The 14,779-nt window shown below is 42.9% G+C and overlaps 1 protein-coding gene across 2 annotated transcripts; it reads right to left on the reverse strand.

Annotated features, from left to right (window-relative positions):
* Positions 1-278: 278 nt before the first annotated feature.
* Positions 279-13,847, reverse strand: LOC105393243 (putative transporter svop-1). 2 transcript variants are annotated; one of them, XM_048621730.1, is made up of 12 exons: positions 13,688-13,847; positions 8,013-8,174; positions 7,742-7,904; positions 7,534-7,655; positions 4,071-4,306; positions 3,538-3,677; positions 3,087-3,207; positions 2,277-2,415; positions 1,895-2,048; positions 1,481-1,533; positions 1,260-1,334; positions 279-1,002 (listed from the first exon to the last, which is right to left on the reverse strand). In XM_048621730.1, the coding sequence occupies exons 1-12, from the start codon at positions 13,764-13,766 to the stop codon at positions 923-925; spliced, it is 1,524 nt and encodes a 507-aa protein (XP_048477687.1). In that variant the 5' UTR covers positions 13,767-13,847; the 3' UTR covers positions 279-922. The 2 variants fall into 2 exon arrangements, with proteins under 2 accessions (XP_048477687.1, XP_037975837.2); XM_038119909.2 differs by lacking the exon at positions 1,260-1,334 and having other exon boundaries at positions 1,406-1,533.
* Between the last annotated feature and the right edge of the window lie 932 nt (positions 13,848-14,779).

A 14,779-nucleotide genomic window follows, 5' to 3' on the forward strand; every position in this document is an offset into this window, starting at 1 on the left:
AAACGCAAGAAGCGTATTATATGTATAACGTAAGCAGGATGATGCTTTGTAGTGTAAATAATGAATCCATTTGTCTAAATTTCATCAATTCATGGAATTTATTAAATTATTCTAAATAGGTACTTACCAAACTACTGAACTCAACCTATAAAAAGCGTGAAGCACCTACAAACCTTCAGAACATTAAATAATATCATAGTATGTTCTAATGTTCATAATATGTACCTACCTAATTATAAATAATATTATACTAATACAGGTATAATGAAAGAAGTAAGTAGTCTAGTTTTTTTCATAAAATATAATTATTTGAATAAATTTCACATCAAGCTATAAAATTAAACCAACGAAATTGGTTTCTTTATTTATCTAACTACATAGGCACTTATTGTGATTTCTGGTACCATCTACCGAAATATGGATCTAACTTAAAAGATGGTACCAAGTTTGTACTTTGGATTTGCTGATACCTATAATAATTAATACACCTCTACTATACACAACCATTGTTCACAATTCCGTGTGTATATTACAACATCATTTAATAGCACCGCTACAATAGACACACACACACACAATTTACTCATAATTAATTATTTTTAGTGGAAGTAAATGTATAAAATATGCAGGCACATCGATATAATCGTGTACCTTGTATGGGCACTGTACCTATTGTATAGGTTAGTAGGTTGAATGTTGCTAACATGCTATGTTTATATTCTTATAAGAATAATTCGCGAACTACGTCTATAGCAATTCGCCCTTCACTTCACTGGTGATCAGACATCGTAGTAAATGCGCGTAGGAACTGTCCTGGCCTCAAGTAACAATCAGTCTCAATACAATATTATCATATTAAAGTATTACTTTTAACAACAAAATTAAGCTATCTATATCTAGATATAAAGTATAGGTACTGCTCCTAGTAACTAAAGCCTTTCTTTTCCATTTCTTTTCTGACTTCTTCAGGTTTCGGCCACAGGAGTATCAGCAATGCAGAACCTGAAAAAAAACATAGGTAGATAAATTATATCAACCGGTTTTCAGTTAGGTACCTCCCGTTTTTGTTTCCAGACGGGCAATGTTTTGTCAAGCTGATAATGTTTATGGGTCGTATATCAACTACCACACAAACACACGCGCACACACACACACACCCACCCACACACACATACACACACACACACACACACACACACACACACACACACACACACACACACACACACACACACACACACACACACACACACACGCACCTGCCACGAACACGGCGATGGTGGTGAAGGCGGGCTGGCAGTGCGCGTCCAGCGTGAGCGCCAGCGCCTGCGAGCCTCACACACACACACACACACACACACACACACACACACACACACACACACACACACACACACACACGCACCTGCCACGAACACGGCGATGGTGGTGAAGGCGGGCTGGCAGTGCGCGTCCAGCGTGAGCGCCAGCGCCTGCGAGCCCAGCGCCGCGCCCGCGCGCCCCATCGTGTACAGGATGCACACCGCCATGGCCCTGCAAGTTACAACGTCCATCGTCAGCATATTAAATAAGGTCCATACATTATAATTATTAATTATATAAGCGAACGGCATAAAACTGCGAATTTCCTGCAGATTTTACACTGGAGGTATAGTTTAAGAGCGTTGTGGAATTGAGAGGAAACTTAAAAAACTACAGACCAGTCTAGGATTTTAGGGTTACGCTGCTCCATAAAAAAAATCAACTAAGCTCAAAAATCTGCTATCTATTTTCGCGTGTCTGTGACCAACACTAGCTTTCAAATATAGTTTCTCACTATACTGAGAGGGTCAAACCAGCATCAGATTATCCATTTCTTCAAGCTACTTCGGGTGAAGATATTTGTTGTGCTCACCGCATAGAGGTGGGGAAGACGTCGACGGCGATGGCGGCGAGGATGGAGGCGGCGCAGCCCGAGCACAGCGCCAGCACCAGCAGCGCCGCCCCCCCGCGCGCCGCCGCCGCCCCCGCGCCGCCCGTCGCCACTCCGCATACCACCATGATCACGACTGCAACATAAACACCAGCTTATGACAAACACCAGCAGGTTATTGAGCTCAACAAGATAATCATGATTTTATGGGAAATTTAACGTGAATGATTTAGCTTATCTGATAGTTCAAGCCTGATACTAGAGGTATGTAGTGTTTTTCAAAAATGGACATGAAGCCCTTCGGCGAATAAGATTAGATACTACTACATAATTGTCTGTAATAATTATAGTATGGAGGACTCACAGTAGAGCGTGACGCGGCCCACGCGGTCGATGAGGAAGCCGATGGCGAGGTACGTGACGCCGAACACCGCGCCCATCGCCATCGACACCGGGAACACGCCCGTCGCCACCTCCGACACGCACACCGCCTCGCCCGCCAGCTGAAACACACAGGCACCGTCAGCAGAGAGACACACACACGCTTCTGTCATCAGAGACACACACACAAACACTGTCAGCAGCGACATACACACACACTATAGTGTCAGCAGTGGCACACACACACACAACACACTACTGTCATCAGAGACATACACACACACTACTGTCAGCAGAGACACACACACAAACACACACACTACTGTCAGAAGAGATACACACACACACACACACACACACACACACACACACACACACACACTGTCAGCAGCGACACACACACACTATAGTGTCAGCAGTGACACACACACACACACAACACACTACTGTCATCAGAGACATACACACACACACTACTGTCAGCAGAGACACACACACACTTTTGTCAGCAAAGACACACAGATACTACTAAGATATCATAAAAAATGATGCTGTGAAGCATATTTGCACTTGCACACTTCAGGATTAAACAATCGATTATTAAATTTTTCCGGTAGTGGCTAGATGCGATAATCACATTAAAAAGTGTTAGCTGCTCAACATTTCAAAAACTGACTCATTACTGCAGATTTCCTGAAGCCCGCGTATAGGTACTTTCAATCTTTCATGCCTGTACCAGAAGCCGTCAGCTGGCTTATCATTAATCAATCATATAGAAACTTTGAAACATTACCGTCGCGTTGTTGGTGGCCACGAACTTGTTGTGTATGATCTGGCAGATGGAGCCGCCGCCGCCGCCGTCCTGAAGCACCGAGTTCAGGATGTCCGGCACCCACACGTACAGCCCGCTCGACCTGCGACCACAGACCACAAGTTCAATTCAATTCCGGAGGTCCGGAGCATGTCCGGAGATAAATCTCATAACCCAAGATATATATAAACTCTCCAATAACCTCTAATTTAACGTCAAACTCAAAGACATTTTTAAGTTTTACGTTTTATCCAAGATTTCCAGTTCAGCATATTTCTAATTTCACCTGAGATAAACGTCATCTCGGCCAAACCTCGGCATTTCAAATGATCTCCGTATCTCAGGAATCGGTACCCAGTCACTAAGCATCTCTCTATATACGAATGTACATTCGATGAGGATGATGGTAGACTACAAGCAGTGGAGAACTCACAGCAGGAAGACGGCGAACATGCTGACGTGCGAGATGACGACGCAGCGCAGCAGCGGCGGGCGGAACAGCAGCCCGGCTGAGCGCAGCGCGCCCGCCACGCCGCCGCCACCCGCCTCCGCCGGCGCCACGATCTCCGACACCTGCAACCAGGCCAGGCATCACATTGTCATTTCATTGAGTTCACATCTAATGAAATGCATAACTAACAGTAACAAATGGAGGCCATGGGAGTATGGGGAGAAGAGGGGAGAGTCTTCTTAAGGGAAATCTGATTGTACATAATTAAATAATAAATAAATAATATATCTCGTTCCGGGGCACACCTGATGCAGAGGCTATCTCTGGCTGTGGTAATGGTAATGCTGCCAGTGTCATGGGTACCTTTGGGTCGGGTGTGTCTCGGAGTGGCATTTTAAATTAAAATTGTGTATGTTTTGTTGTAAAGCAGTATTCGATAGATTTTTCTAGTTTTTGTATACAATCGGTAATTTATTTAATATTGAATAAATATCATCAAGTAACAAATGGCTTACCGGGTAATCCTCTCGTTTGTTGCCAGTGTTCCACGCGTAGATGGTCTGCAGCGCGGGCAGCGCGGCGCGGGGCCCGCCGCGCGCCAACAGCAGCCGCGGGGACTCGGGCAGCAGCGCCAGCAGCGCGCCCGCCGCCGCGCCCGTCAGCCCCCACACCCACATCAGCACGCGCCACGCCGCCACCTCGCGCCCCCACAGCGACACCGAGCGCAGCGGCAGGATCAGCCACGCCATGCCTGCACACACACACACACAATCAGTGGCACACACACACACATGTAACAACTGCAAGGTCTGTAACGTATTCATAACATAATATCAGTGCATTTTTGAGAGGCAAATCCGCTGTTCCTTATAATATAGGTACTACTGGTATGGTCTAGCTAGACAGGGTAGACCACAGCGACAGAGGCTAATCAATTAGCCTCTGTCGGCACCCACCACCACTCCTTTCCATTAAACCCTTCTAGTCAATAGATATAGTGTATGTCGCCGCTACGCCAAGAAGAATATGACAAGACTCAAATTAATAACGTAAACGTAAGATAAGTACAATAATTATATTAATTATCTTAAAATTGCAATGGAGTAAATTACTAGACACCTACATTTGACTTTGGAAAGTATTCGTATTTAGTTATGATTAAAGCGTTCATAGTATTTATGTCAAGATTACAGGGAATTTCCAGCAGTTCGTTTCTTTGTTGCCGTGCGCAGCACAGGGCCGGACTCACGAGACACAAGTACACACTCAGCACGGCCACGACCCAGTCCCGGCGCAGCTGTACGGCTGCTGAGCCGGCCCGGCATTGAACCCGGGACTGGCGGCCGCTCCACTACGGTATACCAGTCGTCTGTCAGTTAAATACTTATGTCTCAATAAAATACCTAGTTACCAACTACTATCTCCTGTTATAAAATTCTTTATCAGATCTTTATTCACTTGATCTCTAAGGAATTAATTTTGAATATACTTACTTAATTATTCTATCTTGGAACTTGCAATGAATTTCGCATGCAATCAAATTAATCAAACATTTTTAATGCTAGTATTACCACATTATCAGAGCGCTAATAAAAAAACAAACAGAGGGTCATCGCTGTACGTCGCGCGCGTTGCGTAGAAGCGATAACTCGAGCCAAGTTCAATGGCACTCGGCGGCGGCGGCGGCGGCGGCGGGTACTGGAGGTGGAGACTACAGCGCGGAGCGGCGTGTTCCCGACGCGACGGTTTTGCGGAAATGTTAGCCATATTGCATGGATTGATTATGTAATCATACAAGGCAAGGTCATCTTTCGGATAACGTAAACGGTCAAACTAACTAACCGTCACAGGAATAAATAACGAATCCATAAGTACGTCATTTCACAGGAAATCAAAATTTACGTAGGTACTTAATCAGATATTTTTAAAAATCGCGAGAATAACTTAGACTGCATTATCGTAGGTCAAGGTCATATCCGTGATATCAGCAGTTACGCAGGTTACGCTCTTATTATTTTACTATAGCGACGGTAAATTCATAATGATTGTTGTAACAGCATCATTGATATTATTGTAACTACTAACATCGACCAGTTATCGCTCAGCCACTGCTAAAAGGTATTTATCAAGGAGTGCCACAGTGCTATCCACGGCTATATCCTCATCAGTCACTAACGTCTACCTGTCTGAGGACGCGGGGTCGGCGCAGCGAGTGGGCCGGGGGCTGCGTCTCCAGAGTCTCCAAGAGAGAACTTCAATATACTTAAGAAGGTACCTAATAATAGAATCTTCGTAAGATTTGACCGGCCTAATGCCATTTCAGATTGCAAATTATGAGAGTCTGTAATCTAATCATAGTAGATTCTGATGAATCACTATTTTATAATGCTAAGTCAGCTGATGCTATCGGTTGAAGATCTTTATTCTTATCAGCTTTTGGGAATTGAGAAAAATCTAGGAACCCTTATTAGATAGGTAAATTGCACAAAATAATTAGTAGCAGTAGGTACCTACTATTAAAGCTAATAATTATGCAAGCTAGGAACGTGCAGCAAGAATTGATAGGTTATCGTATCCCAGTGCAGGGGAAGTGGGTCAGTGAGGCGCGCGGCCGCCGACCCCGCATTGTGTCCCGGCGCCCCGGGAGAGCGGGGGCGGGGGGCGGGGGGCGCCAACGTTGACAATAACTTGCTATCACATGCAGGAATGTCCATAAATCGGCTCGCAGTGTGTCGCAGCCTTATCGCAAGTTTATCGCGGAATCCTATTTTGAACTCGCCAATCGGGTCATACATTTTAAATTGTTAGATGGAATTGCTATTTTACACTCGCAAGTTCGGTCGGTTGGCAAGAATAATTAGGCGTACCCTGGTGGTCCGAGTAAACAAAGTGCATTTGCAATTTTGCAGCCAACTTCAGAACTACCAAGTTGTCTGAATCGAACTTTACTTTTATTCCCAATGTGTGTATGTATAAATAAATAAATAAAAATACTAACTTACTTACTATATATGAGTAAGGATAACTACATTTTATTTATTATTGAAGTACGACTTCAATAATAAATAAAATGTAGTTATCGATAGAATCGAAGTAATTATTGATTCCTAGGTGATTCACGCAAATGGGTGGTCATCTCGTCATGAACTGGGTTGTAGTTGTAACTTAGTTCTGTAGGATTCTGATCTAAGTTTTTTTAAACTGAATGTTCATTTACGTACCGTACCGTCCGTCCAAACTATCTCCTGGTCTATTTCCTGTATGTACATATACTATACTATATACAACGGCATTGTGCGCGTTTTCATACTAAATTATGAGGCTACTGGTATTCAGGTAGGCAGGTAGGAGGTAGACATCTGACGCGCTCGGTAATCACCCCGGAGACCTCCATTATTGACTTACTGAGAAATGACTGATAATTTTTCAGTCTGGTAAAAATGTGACTTTCTTTCTTATCTAAGCGGAGGAATTAATATTTTGTCGTTTAATTATTAGCGAGATTTTAGCGCGAGCTACAGAGGTGCAGGAGGTTGTTTAATTATTTGTTCAACGATTGTACGCATATTCATTTATTATTTATTAGTATAATGCAAATGTTGTCAAGCAAATCAAGGATGCTCAGATAAAATTTATCAAACGGTAATTGTTTGCTCTTCGTCACAATTGTTATGAAATCTGTTTTCCTGCTTCGTTGCGACACGGCCTAGGGCCACTACCAAAATCGAACGAACGAACAAGAGATGTCATGCCATCGGTAACCTAATACAACTCGATAGGGTCGTGGTTAGTGCAGCGCTCCTTAGCTTCGGAACAACAAAACTGCTGCGCTAATACTTTAGGGCGCCTGCGGTCCGGCCCTGCTGCGGGGCCGGCGAGTGTGATGTCGTGTGGCGGCACGTACCTGGCAGCAGGATGTGACGTCACGTGGCGGTACGTACCTGGCAGCAGGGTGTGACGTCACGTGGCGGTACGTACCCGGCAGCAGGATAAAGGCGATGGAGATGGCGGAGGAGGCGTGCGCCAGGGCGGCGGCGCGGCGCGCGCGGGGGGACATCTCCGACAGGTACGCGTACACCGTCGCGCTCGACCCCGACACGCTGCACACACACACACACACAACTGCATTATTATCATTTATCATAAACGGAATGTCTTGAAAAATACATAAAGGAGTGATACTTACAAGCAGCCGGTGAGGAAGCGCAGCGGCACCAGCACCCACACGCTGGAGGCGGCGGAGGAGGCGAGCGAGCAGGCGGCGGCCAGCAGCAGCGCGGGCACGGTCACCGCGCGCCGCCCCAGCCGGTCCCCCAGCAGCCCCCACACCAGCGACGTCGACATTATACCTGCACACGGAACATTCACGGGAGGATTAGTCTCTACTACCGATGAACTTATTATCTGCGAGCAATCTGATAAGTATCATGAGTGATCGCCACAGCGGTGGTACTGACCGAGGAAGGCGGCGGCGCTGACGTAGCCCTTCTGTTTGGTGTCGAGCTGCAGGTCGCAGGCGGCGGCGGGCAGCACGTAGCCGGCGCCCAGCGACTCGAGCGTCGCGTGCAGCAGCGCCAGCCCGCAGCCCGCCAGCGCCAGCCGGTTGCACCACCCCGACTCTGAGGGAAACACGCCAACTTAAGAATCACTCAATACATAGTTAAAAATCACTCAGGTTACAGTTTGCTGGCCATTGGTTGTAGTAGCTACTGGACCACCTGAAGTCCCGGGCTGCTAGAGCTGTCTCGGAGGGACCCTCGGGTGGTCGCGGAAGCTCGCTCGCTCGCTCATTACGCAATAATTGGTCATTATTGACGGCATCCTACCGCTGGTGGCCGCTTCCAGTGACCAGTAACTACCTACCATATTCATTACTATTATTTAATCAGTTGTGAGTCTACTGTTACAAACATGTTAGGGATTGCCATGAGATTAGCCTAGTCGTCAATAGTCATCATGTTTCATGATAAAGCTAGGAACTATATAGAGGTGATTGGGAAAGAAATTCAATTTGGTTGACATTGTAATTAAATACATTAATCGATAAGCCAATGATGAGTTGCTAACTCAATACGAATAGTTCAGATTAGAATATGTGCAACAAATTCTCATAATTATAAATGACGACCGTCTTGGTCGAGTAGTGGTAATCTTGCTATGTGAAAAATGAAAAAAATGAAATGAAAAAATGTTTATTTAACCAAAAAATTTACACAGGTTATCTTAATAAATATTATGAATATAAAACAGTTATAAATTATTTGGACCAGATTAAAAAAAACTATGGTAGCTGGGGTTCTCACACTAGGCTAAGCCTGTGCCGTGAGTAACCAGTAGGCAGACAGTAACATTTGAGAACAGGTGGCTTGTTGTCAACATTTTGAGTAAGATTAGGGTGAAAGTAGTAGGTATATTTGGTTAGCATTTAAGATACAAATCATACGGTAGAAAATGAATAGTAAATGTAATAACAATATCACTTCCGCATGATGAGATAGCCAGATGTCCCATAAGGCAGAGCAGAATACGATATGTAGTACAAGTGTGGTATGAGACAATACTTCCCCGTGGATGATGTGACAGATACAAGATTGTACTTGTTATTCTACGAGTATGTACAAGATACTGCAGCATTCAGCGACGCCGGAGATACGATCTGCAACTAGGTACTTGTAAATAACAAATCATGAAATGGAAATATGATGTAGGTATGTCTAGGCTCGATAACATCAAGTACGCCATCTACACACATCTAGTATCTACATCAATGTGTCAATCACCACTATTACCAGCAAAAAATATACAATTTTAGAGAAAAATATATTTATAGATTCTATTTTATTTCCTGATCACCGTGACTCCTCAAATATATAAGTGCATTGACTTATATATTACTAGCGTAAGGACAGGCCCAACCGCTCTAGAAAATGACACCCTCGCGTTGGCCCTAAAACCTCATAAATCTGTCATAATTTGTATGAATTTAGGGCCAGCGCGCGGGTGCCATTTTCTTTTGACAAAACGTTCTGACGGGCGTATCCTTCCTTTTGAAATCATTGTATAAGTGCTGATTCTACTGATTTTGTTAGTTTCCGTTTGAATCGGAAACGGATCAATCTTAAAGGAGGCTAGCCCAAAACGACTATTTTATATTTATTGTGCATTCATTCTTAGTTGGCACAAAAGGTAAACAATCTTTGTGTGTTTTGTACCTAGTAAGACAGTCTACAAGTATGTTTTTGAAAGTCTATTCTATAGATTCTATAATAAAATTATGACTTTTATAGTACACTAGCTGTTCCCGCGAGCTTCGCTTCGCCTTAAAAGGTTTTCCCGGTGAAATTCCGGGATAAAAAGTAGCATATGTTCTTTCTCAGGGTCTAGACCAACGGTCAGCAACAGGCGGACCGCGGTCCGTTTGCGGACCGCGAAAGGTTGAACCTCGGACCGCCAAATATTGTAATGTAGGCATGTCAAGTATAAATAAATGCTTTGAATATTATTGTAACATTTTGAACCAATCTAACTTAGTACCTACCTAATCTAATTAATGTGTTTTACCACCAAAAACCATGAAAAACATCGCGCCGCCGCGCCGCCGCCGCCGCGCGCGCTCTGTTCATAGGTACTTATAGCTTCCGACGACCATAATAATTATAATAAGGAGAACTCAGAAGAAGACATTGCAGTGTTAAAAAAAATTTTGGCCGATCTTAGCAACGAATTCGCCACAAGGTTCCAAGACTTAGCAGAGATGGGCAAGCTATCTCTGTTTCTGAAGTCACCCTTTTAAGTTGATGCAGCCGCCGCATGGACAGATGTGGCTGCCAAGCAAAAGTCCTTGCTGCCAAGTTATTTATTCTGCCAAAGACGTGACTTTCTCTCTCTCTCTCTCTCTCTCAGCTTTCTTTAGTCCACTGTTGGACATAGGCCTCTCCTAACGATCGCCACCCCAAACGGTCACCCGCCATCTGCATCCAGCGGCTTCCCGCTACCTTCCACAGATCATCAGACCAACGGGTTGGGGGGCGACCGACACGCCGTTTGCCGACACGGGGTCTCCACTCCAGAACCTTTGTACTCCAGCGGTCGTCGGTTCTGCGGGCTACGTGGCCAGCCCATTGCCACTTCAGCGTATTAATCCTTTTGGCTATGTCGGTCGGTAACTTTAGTTCTCCTGCGGATTTCTTCATTACGAATCCTATCTCGCAGGGACACGCCTATATATTTATAAATGGAAATAATTGATCTGCAAGAAGATGTGTCTTTGCAAATATATAAAAAGGTGTCAACTGAAGAATTTTAAGTCAATCCCAGAAAAATATCAAAATTGAAAAAAAGCTGCCATCAAATTGGCGACTATTTTTCGTTCAACATACATTTGAGAAATTCACTTAGAAATACACTCTTCGAATTAGCTGTTCTTCACGAGAACCAAACTAAAACTTGGCTCAAGACCGCCGATGCATTTTTTTTCACTAATTTTTGTAATAAATAACTGTATTTACTTAATTATAATCAGTTTTTTTTTCTGGACCCTTTAAAATTTTTCGACCAACATCCGGACTCTACCTAAAACTACTTGCCGACCCCTGGTCTAGACCATAATAAAATTATACCAAATTTCATTAAAATCCGTCCAGTAGTTTTGGCGTGAAAGAGTAACAGACAGACAGAAAGACACAGTTACTTTCGCATTTATAATATTAGTTAGGACAGTTATATTTTCCAAATTTTGACATTTGACATTTTTGAAAATATAATAATAATATAAATAACTCAATGTACCTATTTAATTATACAATAATAATTACAGAACGCGGTGGCAGAAACTATAAACACCGGAGAAAAGGCTCTTATATTTAAGAAGAAGAATTTTATTATACATATTATGATAGTTAAGTACTTCTATCTTAGAATTTCTTGACCAAGTTCATCTCCATAGACATAGTCTGCAGCTATGGTACCTAGGTAATTTTTTTTAGATTTTTCATATTCATACCAGCATTGCGATTCTGTAAAATCAGACTTCACTTCGCATCTCACTTCGATCGTTATTCTCCGTTCACCTTTCACTTCACGTTCGAACAGCAATGACATTATATGTCATCTCATACATTATTTGTCAAAATCTCGAAATTGCTTTAGTTTTACTCACTTCCAACCTTGTAAGGATGTCGCTAGTGTGCATTCGATGTGTCTACGGTATTTATAGAATGCCAATTTGAAAACTCACTCCGGATTCAGAATCGAGTTTTGACAATTAGCTTTATAGAATCGCAATGCTGAACAGTTAGAAAAGGGGCGACATAATTATAATTATATTTTTATCACTTTGAAACACTGACCTCTTTATAAATCCTCTCTATGTGCTGCAGAGGTCAGCGCTTTGGAAGTGTCTATCTTCGAAACGGTGATTAATCATAATATTTTTTTTTTATATCGATCTGAGAGTTTGTTCTTCTCTTTAAAGAGTTCTATCTCACTGACAAATCCCAAACTATATAATATATTATTTAGTCCTCAAAGTCTGTTATCTTAGATATTAAATTGACAGGTTCTGAACGGTTCATCAACAGTCGATTGTCCCGCAAAGTTTTACGGTTGCCTAATGATCGCACAACGGTGATTATTACATGAGAATCAGGTCTGTCATCCTTTAATTTGCAGTTTTGAAGGAAAATATCGTGATGAAAAGTGCACATCTAGATTCTTAAATTAAAAAATATTTTTTTCGTTGTATAATTTAACAAACTTGCGATTCTTGCGATTCTTCCAGAGATTACAATTGTGTTGTGAGCGTTTTAATACAAACATTGCAGACAGTATGTAGATTATACTTTTTCAAATAACTTAATAATCTTCCATAAACTTACAATTATTTTTAACTAATGAAATTGATATTTTTTGTGGTCTGCGGTAGTGACATGACGACACAGTATTTTACATACGGAATGTTGCAAAAGGGGTACAGCGAGCCGAAAGATTCACGGTTTGTTTTATATAAAACTTTGTTTAATTATAACGAAATCGAATTCTAGTACCTAACTAGCAATTTTAAATAATAATATATTTTCTAGTATATTCCACGACTTACTATCACCTTTAGGGTTTTAATTTACAGGCATTAAATTTATCAAAAGTATGTTAATGTTGTTTAATTACCCAACATTATGAAGAAAATCTGCTGAAATATGAAATTTGAAAGAAATTAGGTCTTACATTAAATAAATAATTAAGATTTTGCCCTAAAGAGTCTGACAATAGACTTTGATTTCCTCATCACGTTCCTTCACCGAACCACATGCCCGAGGATCCGCTCCTGGATCACGAGTGACTCTTGACTTCTTGTCTCTATGATGGATCATGTATGTGTCCACATGTCATCCTCCGTGGGTAAAGTTTAATGTATAGTCAACAAATCATATTAGCACTCCCAGTACCCAGTACACACTGCTTTTTACTCAGTCAAACTCTTTGTTTGTCAGAGTCACGGGTGAAACTTCTGCGTATCTTTATTATTTACCTATTTATTATTAAATCCAATAATGCAATATCAAGATATAACTTAGAAAATATACAACAAGTAGAATTAAAATTTACACAGAATAAAACTTATATTAAATTGTATAATTAACAAATAGTTACAGGTCGGTGGGTGAATAATAATATACCTAACTCCAGAATATAATTTATCTGATCTGATCTGACGGTACCTTCTACCTTCTGCCTCAACCAAAATATTCATGTACTTATCTTATAATTTTTGTCTATAGCGTAGGTACCTAGTCTACCTAGTGATTTATGTTTTTAATTAATCTAGCATTTCCTGCCGGTTGTAAATAAGTAATGCTTAAGAAAATTGAATAAAATGTAATGTAATAGTCGGGTACACGATCTACTGAAAAAGCTAACTAGCATTCCCCAAAACACAATCAATCCCTCGGAAATTTACTTTCTAAGATGAGAAATAAGTAGATAACACCACCCAATATCGTGTTAAGTGTACCTTCTTCTTGGGATTTTACTACGGGACATAATGAACTTCTGAGAATAACCCAGACCTATAAACGATTTCAAGTTTAACAGTTAAGTGAGTAGAATACAGCCGTACCCTCGGGGCGGGACTCACCTGTCAGGTCGAACGCCTCCTCGAAGCTGACCTGCCGCTTCTCCCGGGTCTTCTCCACATCCTCACTGTCGGTCTTCATGCTGCGCGTGTGTGTGTGTGCGTGCGTGTGTGTGTGTGTGTGTGTGACAGGGACGTACTCGGCGGCGGCGCGCGGCTCACTGCGCGCGCTCCCGGCACGCGGAGTATAAATAGTGCGTCGACGCGACGTCGCGCCGCGCCGGCCGCGGGATACTCGCCCCTCGCGCCGGCAGCTGGAGCCCCCGCCCCGCCCCGCGCCCCGCGCCCCGCGCCCCGCGCCCCGCCGCCACTCGCCGTGCGTCTCCAGAGAGACGCGGCATGTTGGAGCATCCATCTCAACTCAACAAGAAGTGTAGTAGAGCCATTGTCACCTCGCGGGCATGTGTCAAATAGACGACTCACCACCGCACGAATGCATTACAGTTCTCCAAAATTAATAATGCTCTAAATCAATATCTCTTTTAGCACACACATGATTGTACTAAAATTGGATGAAAAAAATGCACTTACCTCTCTAAATACCTCTTACTACATATTATTATTATCTGGAGTAGAAAGGTTCTGGAGTTGAGTCCTCGTGTCGGCAAACGCGCGGCGTGTCCGTCGCCCCCCAACCCGTTGGCCTGATGATCTGCGGAAGGTAGCGGGAAGCCGCTGGATGCAGATGGCGGGTGACCGTTTGGGGTGGCAATCGTTAGGAGAGGCCTATGTCCAACAGTGGACTATACAGGATGTTGCAAAATTGGTATACTAAGCCGAAACCTACATTATTTTCCATAGTAAAAAGTCACGTGACCAACAAAGTTTCAATGAAAAATGAATATTTTTTTTCGCGAATTTTCAAATTCTGATTTCAGTTTCGGGCTTAGATATACCATGCTGCACATGTAGGTTTCGGCTTAGTATACCCTTTTTGCAACACCCTGTAGAAGGAGGCTGAGAGAGAAAGAGTATTATTATCATTGACATATATATTACTAGCGTAAGGACAGGGCCTCCCACTCAAAAAAATGGCACCCGCGCGTTGGCCCTAAAATCGTAATTTTAGGGCCAACGCTCCTCAGTCGACAGTTG

The sequence above is a fragment of the Plutella xylostella genome, chromosome 6 (genome assembly GCF_932276165.1).
Source record: "Plutella xylostella chromosome 6, ilPluXylo3.1, whole genome shotgun sequence".
Taxonomy (NCBI): Eukaryota; Metazoa; Arthropoda; class Insecta; order Lepidoptera; family Plutellidae; genus Plutella; species Plutella xylostella.